Source organism: Nicotiana tomentosiformis, chromosome 12, assembly GCF_000390325.3.
Source record: "Nicotiana tomentosiformis chromosome 12, ASM39032v3, whole genome shotgun sequence".
NCBI lineage: Eukaryota > Viridiplantae > Streptophyta > Magnoliopsida > Solanales > Solanaceae > Nicotiana > Nicotiana tomentosiformis.
The window spans coordinates 2,334,726-2,347,740 of NC_090823.1; the positions used below are offsets into that span (position 1 = coordinate 2,334,726).

General features: G+C 40.8%; 1 protein-coding gene across 1 annotated transcript; it reads left to right on the forward strand.

The window, feature by feature from the left end:
• The first annotated feature begins 2,482 nt into the window (after window positions 1–2,482).
• LOC104085240 (uncharacterized) lies at window positions 2,483–4,742 on the forward strand. Its single transcript, XM_009589234.2, has 2 exons — window positions 2,483–3,476; window positions 3,818–4,742. Exons 1-2 carry the CDS (start codon window positions 3,219–3,221, stop codon window positions 4,028–4,030), a joined length of 471 nt encoding a protein of 156 aa, XP_009587529.1. The 5' UTR covers window positions 2,483–3,218; the 3' UTR covers window positions 4,031–4,742.
• The last annotated feature ends 8,273 nt before the right edge of the window (window positions 4,743–13,015 follow it).

Genomic DNA, 13,015 nt, shown 5'->3' on the forward strand with positions numbered 1-13,015 from the left:
CTACTCGGAAAGAAAAAAACTACCCGGTTCAAACTACATCCCATGAAAAGAACCGAGACACAAAGAAAAATCACAGGGGATTATTACTACCTAAAGAAAGCTAAAAGATATATTTTGGATTTTTGTTTAGACTTTTATCCCTCAAGAAAACTGTCTAGGAGATCAATCGTCGGGAAAAGTCCAATTTTTCTACTTTTTTTGTTTTTTTTTCCACAAAAGTTACTACACTTAAGAATGAGTACTACAACTAAGCTAAAATAACACAGAAACTCATCTAAACGATCTCCTCACCCCACACTTAAAATTTTGCAATGTCCTCAATGCACACTATAAATAATAAGAGGGTAAACGAGACTCCCTGGTAGGCCAAAGGCCAAAGCAATAGCGGCTCACGAGATACTTAGACTTCCCCCAGGCATCGTCCTTTGTGTGGGCACCCCACACTTAGTCCTCACTATCTAGATCGCTTTTGCACTCTTCTAATGGCTTTGCTTCCTATGCTCATAATCCTACAAAACAAAAATAAATACTACAAAATAATAAAAATAAAATAAAATAAAAAGTAAACAAAAATAAAAGAAAGCAGTAAAGCTGGGTTGCCTCCCAACAAGCGCCTGATTTAACGTAGCGGTACGACGTGAACCACTTTTTGCCTCCACCTCGAACTTATGAATTGAGCCCCTAACATGACATCCAGTTTGCGGCTATGCTCCAGTGGTGGGGCTACAAAGATAACCAGGCCAAGTAATAAATTTTTCACTCTACACTTCTCGGCCTTTAGATGAGGAATGTATTTTTTGCTTTTTGGCATGACAAATTCAAGAATACAAGCACTCTCATCCTCACCCTTTGACTCCCCCATAGGCTCAGATGGCTTGATTACTATCTTACTATCTAAACACAATGTGGAAAAATGATTGGAATGAGGACCAATACGCCCTAACTCTAGAATTGTATTACTCTTTACATCCTCATATTTACATACACAAGAATCTTCAAATATAACATTATCTACTTCCTCACATGGCTCTAGTGTACTTTTCTCAACATGGGCATCATCAACAAAAATATGCTCGAGTGATTGGCTCTCCACTTTTAGCTCCTCAATTTGGCGTATAAGCTCATTTTCAGCTTTACACAACCCATTACTGTTTTGTTGGGCGTTAGACGCATCAACCTTTGTATTCAATTGAGCCTCTAAGTCGTGAATAGTAGTGCCAAATTTATCGATATCTTGTCCCAATTCGGCTCTTCCTTCTATAAAGTATCTCATCTCATTTGTAATTTCCTCACGTTGAGCCTCATATATTTCTAATCTTTCGGATTGTTCCACCAGCGACATATGGCTCAAAATCTCCACTTTTTCAAAATTATCTTCTTGCTGGTACTCGCTCTCTTCATTCAATTCTTCCATATTGGCCTTCATTCTTGTGATTGCTGCCCTCATTCTTTTCATATCTTTTTTGAGTTCATCCTGTTGCTCTGCTACTTGCCTCAGAATATCCCTAATATATGCATCAGGTTCCATATCCTGCACTTCATTGCCCCTATCAAACTCAGAAACATCATTAGAAAGATCATAATAAGGGCTCAGAGAAGGATGAACAGGATTAGGACAACCATCCCAATGGCCATCTTGACCACCACACATATTACAAATATTCCACTCAAAGGATTGAGATTGTGCGCACAAATCGGTCCCGGGAATATTCTGACAATTTTTCCACCAGTGGGGTCCTCCACAATATGGACAAGGATCATCAAAATAAGAATAATCATCATTCGAATAATTTTCATTCCAAGATGCCATGTTAAAATAAATAACAAATACTAACTAAACTAAAAAACATGAATAGATAAAAAAAATGTCTAATCTAGAAAAATAGCAAATTTCTAAGTCCCCGGCAACGGCGCCAAAAACTTGTTGCGACCAAACACACTCACGCAAGTATACGCGGTCGTCAAGTAATAAAGTGACTAAAAGTCGGATGTCGAACCCACGAGGACTTATGATTAACTATTAACTAAATTAGACTATCCTAATTATCTAAACAAGAATTAAACCTAAAAATATTTTATTCTAAACTAATTAAATAAAAAAATATAAATAATGAACTTTGAACAGAGAAAGAGCAGATTTTTATGATATCAATGTAATGAAAACGATCTAGGGTTATGGGCTATCTAGCAATCATATTGTATTCTTAAATTGAATTGACCGACTAATTTATTTAGCTTATTGGTTGACAGGGTTAATATTGCTCATAAGAATCTGTCGAGTTCTTACTCGCCTATTCAAGCTAACCTAACGCCTATATGTCTATGGAGTTAGAATCAACAAGAACGCATGTATAATTCCTGTAAATCAACCAAGCAAGGCAATTAGGTATATGTCTATCCTAACCATGAATCCGTTCCCCGATGCCCGAGTTCAAGAACTTGCCCTACTCAATTCCCACATTCGAGTTCAATTCTAGATTCGTAGATAATATTCAATTGGTGATCAAGCAATTAAATAATTAAGTGCAAGATTGAATAAATAAACTAATATGATAAATCAAGAAGTCAAAATCAATATCCGAATAACAATAGTCATGAAAGAACCACAACCCTAGAATGTGAAGTTTAGCTCCATATAGACATGGAAGCCAAACAACAAATCATACAAAGAAACATAAAAATTACTAAGTTTGGTGGGAGAAAGATGGAACTTGATGAATTCCGGCCTCCATAGCTTTGTCGTGGCCTTTTCCCCCTTCCCAATATGTTAGATGACCTAAAAGAGGCGTTTTTGGCTTATATATTGCGTACAAAAGTCGTGGGCCAAAGTTCTCCTATTTCTAATCCAAATCAACTTCAGGGATTGATGCTAGGGTGGATGCGTCGCATCAACCTCGTCCTCCACTTCTCAGCTTCGCATGCTAGGGTGGATGCTTCGCATCCACCTTTTGTTCCTCCATCTCAGCTTTGCCCATGTGCGGATGCTAAGGCGGATGCTATGGGCCGACTTCACTGCTAAGGGTGCACGAAATCTGATTTTTTTCTAGATTGGATGCGACGCATCCAACCCCTCTTCCTCTAGCTAGAGCACCTTTTCTTCATATTTTTGCACTCCAAACACCCTAAATCATCACACACAACTCAATTAGTCATAAAACCAATAGTTAAACCATGTTGGGCATTTTAAAGATCAAATAGCATCAAAAAGCGGTTAAAACATGGGTAAAGTAACATCAACACATATCGAAATATGCCCAACATCACAGACTCCTGTTTGTCAGCAGAGACAACAAAACACAATGAATCCCTTGTTCCACACTGGCCCTTCAGCAGCTACTCAGGATTTGCCTACTGAATCATTGGATGGTTCCAATGTAAGAAGTGTCTTGGAGAGACAACAGTTTTCCTTTTCTGGCTTGAATCTGTTTCAGGCACGTATGACATCGTCAGCATTACCACAGCAGATGACTGCACAGGTGATTAGTTTATCAGCTATTTTCACTTTGTCATAAAACTATATTTAAGTTTTCTTTGCTGGTTCTGGTTTCTGAGTTTTTTTACCTTCATGTGTGATTGCTGAAACTTTGCTTGTTGCTATGGTTCGGAAGACCATCACATGTCTCTATAAAATGTGCATGCTTTCACTTTTTAGGAGTTCCTTCACCGCCTGTAAATTAGCTTGTTTTGCTTACTGTCGCAGATTTCTCCTTTTTAGGCTGCTTATAATATATCTCCAACTTCCTATATCTCTGTATTTGTCATTATTCTGTTCTGTATGTTGTCTATGGCTTCTAACTACCCTTTTCCTGTGTGCTAGCATTCTCTTGCTCCTCTTCAACCATCTCAACAGGTTGTTGGCCATCAAACTCCAAACCTGAGAACACCCTACTCGATGAGCCAGTCTCAAGGCTTGACCCAACAATGTACTTGGGATAGATGGGAAGCACTGAAGAGAAGAAGTTCACCAGTTGGTGTTGCTCAGGCAACAGGTTTTGCTGGCAGACAACAAGCCCGGATTGTCGCTACTTAGGAAACCACACAGGTGGTGAGGCCTGTTCAGACTCCTAGAACTCCATCTCCACTCCCAGGGAATGCTGACGGGTTTTGGACAACATTGGCCAGGGACCACAGGGGAAATATGGGAGGCACAACACCAGTCACAAGGACAGATAGTTCCAGGGATTCCCTACTAGATCCAAACTGGCGCCCTACAGGCCGTATGCGTGGAAGCCTTTCAGGATGAGCTTATTCTGAAGCACTGAATCAGTACATACTTAAGCCCACACAGCAAGCTCCGGCTCTAAGACCATCTATTCCACCTTATATGCCACCCCAACTGGAAGTCCTTTTGGCTAATCGAATCGCCCATACCCAGGCAGTGAATCATCCATCCACAACACCAGCCAATACATCCGATATCTTGGGCCTTTTACCTGAGCTTTCTTCAGGAATGCAGTAGAACTAGGGCAGGTATGTAGCTGAGGGTGTATATAACATAGCTGATTTTGCTTCCCTAATCACTTTGGTACCAGTGCTATAGTACAGGTTATAGGGAAAACGTTGTGCACTTATTTTGGGAAGTCCTAGCCCAAGTGCCACTCCTAGTTCTTATACTACAGTTTGACTTAATGTTATAATAGGTAAAGTTTATTTGCTTTAATGTGGACAAAAAATAGTTTATGACTTTACTGTTATAGTCTATAAAGTTTAGTGACTATATGTGAATATAACCCTATTTTCGATCTGTAATTCTCCAAGTCTGGCATATCATATACTATCATGAAATCTCAGATTTCTACTGAACCAATAGATTGTCAATTAACCATTGAAGAATATACAAAAAATCCTGCGCGTTGAATTGTTGCAGTGCTTTTTGTTCATACAAACATAACAGCATCGCATTAGTAAAGAGTAAACATACCCTTTCTCTACTATATAGTATCTTTTCATTTCTGTACAAAGTTGTCAATTTGACTTAATTGTTAGTTAAGTACAAAAGAAAGAAAAGAAGACTTTTTAGGTATTAGCACAACGAAATATAAACAAGTGCGTTTCTTTTCGATTTTAGACGTGCAGATAAACTAGCTATTTTGTACACTACACTTTCGTACGAGTTCAAGTTTTGTGCATGGCCAACTTAACGCAATTTTATACCATAATGTTAAGTTAATTGTAACAACTCGTAACCGTATATAAGTAACATGCATCATCTATGAAGTATAATAACTTGGAAAATACTATAATTAACTTGCTATATGACGTTTTGAGGTCATCTGTCGCGACCCAATTTCCCCTCCGTTTGGATATCGTGATGGCACCTAGTCTTAGGGACTAGGTAAGCCTAACACTAATTGAAACAACAACATTATTTAAATAGAAATCTCTTACAATTTCCAACACTGGTAGTACAAGTCATGAGCTCTACAGAGTATTTGCTAGAATGCCTCTAAATACAACTGTCCAGAAATAGGAATAAATAATGCAAAATGAAAACTTGAAGGTGACTCCGAAGCTTGCGAACGCAGCAGCAGGTTTACCTTGAGTCTCCACAGCAACAGTCCACGCAACTAGCTAACGAACAAGTACCTGGATCTGCACAAAAATGTGCAGAAGTGTAGAATGAGCACACCACAGCGGTGCCCAGTAAGTATCAAGACTAACCTCGGTAGAGTAGTGACGAGGAACAATCAAGACACCCACTGGTCTAATAAACTGAACAGGTATAGGTATATGAACAACATAAGTATGATGTCTACATAAAGACTATGCAATATGGCTCACAATACAGTAATGGCAATAAGGAAGGAAACAACAAGTATCAACGGAATATCATGAAAATGACACAGACAAAGTGAATGGAACACAACCTAAATCCGGAATCACAAATACAGCAAGGACAAGTCATAACTCAGCAACTACAACTTCTTTTACATTAGATTTTAGTCAACAACTCCACGAGGTACCGAACCTCGGACAAATCATAACTCACGGGTCTCAATACCTGAACTCTAACACTTGGCATCCTGTGCCCTCATAACACCTCATAACTGCACTGACGACTTACGTGCCAATAGAGCCATTCTCACATAGAAGGCAAGTAAATAAGGGTGAGCATCTATGCTCAACAATATCAAGAACACCTCTTATCCAATAAGAGTGCTTAACTACGTGTATGCTTGTGCAAGTGTCCTACCATAGTCCATATCAGCAAATAAGCATAAGAAAAAAAAACGGACATCACGTAAAATATTTTCTCACAGCTTTCACAAGATAAAGCTCACACAAGTACATATACCACTACACAAATATCAACAACAAGAATTCCCCCAGGACACAAATCATCACAATTCAATCCCTGACACAACCCACCTTGTCTTGCCACGTGTGCAGTAATAAAGTAAGTGCCCGCCTTATCTCGCCACACGTGCATAACAATGTTCCCACCTCGTCTCGCCACATGCGCAACCCGACCCATATATATATATATATCCCGCCTTGTCATGCCGCATGTGCAAAAATCAATAGTAACAATAGCACGACAGAAACCTCGTGCAACCCCATAACAATAACCGCACGACAGAAACCTCGTGCATCACAATAATAACAACCGCACGACAGAAACCTCGTGCTTTACCACAACAAGTACAATAACAACAATGACAATAATATAAAGTACGACAAGTAAATCAACTCAAGAACTTTAAATCACAAAGAAACGGTAGAACCAATTCATAAGGAATAACCACAGTAAAGGATGCTAGGCGTAAAGAGAACAGCTTAACAAGGGAAAACTAATATGTAGCAACGATCCCACAATATACATTTCAACAACAGGGAATCTAACACGAGTCAAATAGTTTCAAATAAAATAAGTCGACTAAGATATAGGATATCTAAAACTTCTTTTAAGGTTGAGGAATTACGAAGGATATTCAACAATTCAATTAAGGATAAGCAGCGAAAAAATAATCATAACCTCAATTAAGACTGAACAATTATAGGATGAGATAATAATAATTCCAAATAAAGATAAGCAGTTATGAAAAGATAGCATGACAATAGAGGAGGTAAAATCTTCAGATAAGTCAAATAAGAGTCAAATAGGCAATAAGAGTGAAACCTGAAGCAATTAATTCTCATGTAGAGGTGAAGCTAGTAAATAAGAACTTAATCATATCAAGAACAACTTCATACTCGGTGAATATAAGGACCAAAAATCTTAAAAGGCCAACTTTTCACAAATAAGTCCGAGCACGCGCTCGTCACCTCGCGTACATGGACTACAATCAACATAGAAGACTCAAATCCTAAGGAAAAATCCTCCCCACAAGGTTAGACAAGATACTTACCCCGAACCAATCTCAATCAATCGGTCACAATGCCTTTCCCACAAATATCCGACTCCGAATGGCCCAAATCTAGCCAAAACAATTACATATCATAAATACAACTATAATAGGCTAATCTAATTAATGAAATCAAGATTTTAATAAAAATTCCGAAATACATCCTAAAAAGTCGACCCGAGCCCACGTCTCGGAATCGGGTAAAAATCACAAAATACGAATACCCATTCACTCATGAGTTCATTCGTACCAAAATTATCCAAATCCGATGTCTAAATCCCAATCAAAACTCAGAAATTTGGTTAGGGAACCTTTCCCCCATTTTTTTTTAACTTTTTAACCCAAATCTGAAATTAAATGGAGAAAACAACTATAGATTAATGGAATACAACCAAAAAACGAGTTAGGAATCATTACCCCAAAGCTTCCTCTAAATATCCCTCAAAAAATCGCCAAATTCCGAGCTCTCAAGTCCAAAAACGAAGAATGGAATCATACCCTCGAATTTCTCTTTTCTGCCCAGGCGTAACCACACCTGCGACATAATTAGCCGCATCTGCGCAACCGCAGGTGCGCATGTCCAACCGCACCTGCGCTTCCTCTCGCTTCTGTATCCAAGAATCCGCTTCCGCGGAGCCGCTGATGCGCACAAATTCTCCGCACCTGTGGAGACTGCCAAGTCCAGCTCTTCTGGCACCTGCGCCTCCATCTTCGCACCTGCGACCATTGCACCTGCGTCCAAGGTCCGCAGGTGCGATTACACCAGAACGCAGACCTCTTCACAACCACGAAAAACCATCTGAAACTCGTCCGAATCGGTCCCCCTGGACCCCGTCCAAGCATACAACAAAGTTTCATAACCTAATACGAATTCGTTCGAGGTCTCAAATCACATCAAACAACGGCGAAACTACGAATCGAACTTAAGAACTTTCAAATCTTCCAACTTCTACAACTCGCGTCGAAACCTATCAAATCAACCCGGAATGATGTCAAATTTTGCAGGCAAGTCCCAAATAACATAACGGAGCTGTTCCAACTCTCGGAATCAGATTCCGACCCCGACATCAAAAAGTCCACTTCCGGTCCAAATCTCCAAAAATTTGACTTTCGCTATTTCAAGCCTAAATCAGCTACATACCTCAGATTCACAGTTCGGACACGCTCCTAAGTCCAAAATCACCCAACGGAGCTAAGGAACCGACAGAACTCCATTCCGGAGTCATCTTCACATAGTTCTGACTACGGTCAAAATCCTAAGACTTAAGCTTTCGTTTTAGGGACTAAGTGTCCCAAATCACTCGAAATCATCCAGTAACTGAATTCAACCATGCATGCAAGTCAATACACATAATACGAAGCTGCTCAAGGTCTTATGCCGCCGAACGAGGCTTAAATTCTCAAAACGACCGGCCGGGTCGTTACATCCTTCCCCTCTTAAACAAACATTCGTCCTCAAACATGCCAAGAATCGCATCGAAGTCTTCAAATCACTGAAGGCACAAATTCAAGATACACTCGGGGAGGAGACCCCACATCACCCCAATCCACATAAGCCTGACGACACCATCCCAACTGTAATTTATCCTTTCTATCAACTCCGATAAGCCTTAGAGTCAAAATTCTCACCTTCTATTTATCTTCAAAAGACCCGATTCTAAATCCATAACCGGTATCAGTATCAACCAGCTGTAACAACTCATGCCTACACCTACAAGGTACGACCACACAACAGGACATACAACACATAGGCCCATAACAACATTTCTGATCACAATACCTGCCCATAATCAAAACCAGCACCGGCAATTAGCCTCATATCTTTAGAACCCTGTTTCAAACCTCCACAATACTGACAACGATACACAAAACATGAATACCTCTTAACTATACACCCGAATCAACAAGTCACAACTAACACCACCGGGCACACACCCCGCAAGCTAAAACTCAAGAAGCACATAACGAAAACGACTGAATATGTAAAGAGAACACATAAGCAAAATATCAAACAAGCCCGACAGGCACAACTCTCTAACAGTACCATACTACGAATCAATTTAAAAGGAAAAATCAAAGTACATGAACAAATCATAAGGATCTCATCCTGGTATAACTTCCACTGCAGCACGCATCCCGGCTCAAACATATCAAATCACATGGAATCGCGAAGGTCTTACCCTCAACTCTGAATCATAAGCCGAATATATGTCATACCAATTGAAATCATCTACTAACTCAGTTCTGCTAATAAAATCACAACTCTTACTAAATTCTCACCCTGGTAGAGTATCAAATCACAAATCGTAATCAATTACTCAGGAATCACATCAAATCTATAATAATGGACAACATGAATTCACTTCTAGTCTCGTAACTTTCAATAATGAATTAAAACAATGATAGACACGGCTATCACTCAAAGAATCTCCCAACAGGGCGAACACATAAATATAATGCTAAGTCATGAACTCACCCATATGTGGGACAAAAAATAGCGGAACTCGCCCCGATAAGCAGAACCGAATCAAAATACGAATGGTGCCCCTCTGTAACAAATCAAAAGAATACCTGTATAACATCATCTGGCACAACGGCCTCCAGCCTACTATATGAGACACATCAACGGGATGGGCCTTTCCCTCTTGGGTGCCCTCTACTCGCCTGAATACCCCGCTGTGACACATCTGTCCGAAATATAGGACAATTTCTCACCTTTTGGCTGGTATCTCCACACTTGAAGCAACCTCTCTGCCGACGTGGCTGTGAGAACTGTGCGGTACGGGTACTCTGAGACCCATGAGCACCTGAAATACTATGCGAAGCCTGAAGTGCAAACTGAACTAGCTGACCCACTAAACCTCTACCATGTCGTACCTTGACTCCAAAATAAGGACCAGTAGATCTCTACGGTCTATGAGGCCTCCTCACCTCCCTGTCCTCTCTCTACTGATCTCGCCTGTACTCTCTATCATGGCCCCGCCTATCCTCTCTCTCCTGATCCCACATGCCCTCTACATGGTGAGCAATCCCTACCACCTGCTGAAACAAAACATCTAACTCTAAATCCCGAGCCATGCTGAACCAAATATTATGCATGAGTCCCTCAATGAATCTACGGACACGCTCTCTAACTGTGGCGACCAAATCAGGTGCATGCCTGGACAAATCACTGAATCTCACGGCATACTCTGACACTGACATAGTGCCCTGGCGCAGCTGTTCAAACTCAGCGCGCTATGCATCTCGAAGGGCTTGAGGTACAAACTCTCTCAGGAACATCTCTGAAAACTGAGCCCATGTAAGTGAAGCTGACTCGGCCGGGCTACCCAACTCATACGCCCGCCACCACTGATAAGCTGCTCCCCTGAGCTAGAATGTAGTAAAAGCAACCCCGCTTGTCTCCACAATACCCATAGTACAGAGAATGCAGTGACATTCCTCCAGAAAACCTTGTGCACTCTCTGAAGCCAAACCACTGAATGTAGGAGGGTCATATTTCTTGAACCTTACAAGTCTAAGCTGCTCTTCCTCAGATGCTGCTGCCCTGACCACGAGCTGAACTGGAACCACAGTCTGTGTCGCCATGACACCTGGAACCTGACCAACATAAAATCGCTGCTCTAGGGTGTGGGCAGCGATAGTCTAGGTTCCTCCCCCGGTCTATGAAGTAGCTGGTGCAACCGGAATCAATCCCACCTGAGCCAATGTACCAAACATGCTTAGAAACTATGCTAAGGTCTCCTAAAGTCCGGAGGTAATAGCAGGCGCCTCCGGTACCTGCTCCCCAACTGGAACTACTGGCGGCTCCTCAACTGCTACTCTGGTAGGTGCTATGGCTGCGGCACTTACTCCTCGTCGGCCTCTGCCTCTGCCTCTAGCGATACCTGCTACGGGAGCAGCATCATCAGTAACTGCAGCTCGTGTCCTCACCATCTGTGAGAGAATGGAATGATAAAAGTTCAAACTTCGAGATCAATGAACTCGCACGATAGGAATGAAGGAAGTGAGATTGTCATAATAGTTTTGTAGCCTCTAGAAGATAAGTACAGATATCTCTGTACCGATCCGCGAGACTCTACTAAACTCGCTTATGACTCGTAGCACCTATGAACCTAGAGCTCTGATATCAACTTGTCACGACCAAATTTCCCCTCCGTTTAGGTATCGTGATGGCACATAGTCTTAGGGACTAGGTAAGCCTAACACTAATTGAAATAACAACATTATTTAAATAGAAATCTCTTAAAATTCCCAAAACCATTAGTACAAGTCATGAGCTCTACAGAGTGTTTGCTAGAAAGCCTCTAAATACAACTATCCAGAAATAGGAATAAGCAGTGCAAAATGAAAACTTGAAGGTGACTCCGAAGCTTGCGCACGCAGCAACAGGTTTACCTTGAGTCTCCACAGCAACAATCCACACAGCTAGCTAACGAACAAGTACCTGGATCTGCATAAAAATGTGCAGAAGTGTAGAATGAGCACACCACAACGGTGCCAGTAAGTATCAAGACTAACCTCGGTGGAGTAGTGATAAGGAACAGTCAAAACACCCACTGGTCTAATAAATTGAATAGGTATAGGTATATGAACAAGAGAAGTTTGATGTCTACATAAAGACTATGCAATATGGCTCACAATACAGTAATGGCAATAAGGAAGGAAACAACAAGTATCAGCAGAATATCGTGAAAATGACACAGACAAAGTGAATGGAACACAACCTAAATCCGGAATCACAAATACAGCAAGGACAAGTAATAACTCAACAACTACAACCGCTTTTACATCAGGTTTTAGTCAACAACTCCACGAGGTACCGAACCTCGGACAAATCACAACTCGCGGGTCTCAATACCTGAACCCTAACACTTAGCATCTTGTGCCCTCATAACACCTCATAACCGCACTGACGACTCACGTGCCAATAGAGCCATTCTCACATAGAAGGCAAGTAAACAAGGGTTAGCATCTATGCTTAACAATATCAAGAATACCTCTTATCCAATAAGAGTGCTTAACTATGTGTATGCTTGTGCAAGTGTCCTACCATAGTCCATATCAGCAAATAAGCAAAGGAAAAAGAACGGACAACACGTAGAATATTTTCTCACAGCTTTCACAAGATAAAGCTCACACAGGTATATATACCACCACACAAATATCAACAACAAGAATGCCCTGAGGCCACAAATCATCATAATTCAATCCCTGACACATCCCACCTTGTCTCGCCACGTGTGCAATAATAAAGTAAGTGCTCGCCTTGTCTCGCCAAACGTGCATAATAATGTTTCCACCTTGTCTCGCCACATGTGCAACCTACATATATATATATATATATATATATATATATATATATATATATATATATATATATCCCGCCTTGTCACGCCGCATGTGCAAATATCAATAGTAACAATAGCACGACAGAAACCTCATGCAACCCCATAACAACAACCGCACGGCAGAAACCTCGTGCATCACAATAATAACAACCGTACGGTAGAAACCTCGTGCTTTACCACAACAAGTACAACAACAACAATGACATTAATACAAAGTATGACAAGTAAATCAACTCAAGAACTTTAAATCACAAAGAAACGGTAGAACCAATTCACAAGGAATAACCACAGTAAAGGATGCTAGGCGTAAAGAGAATA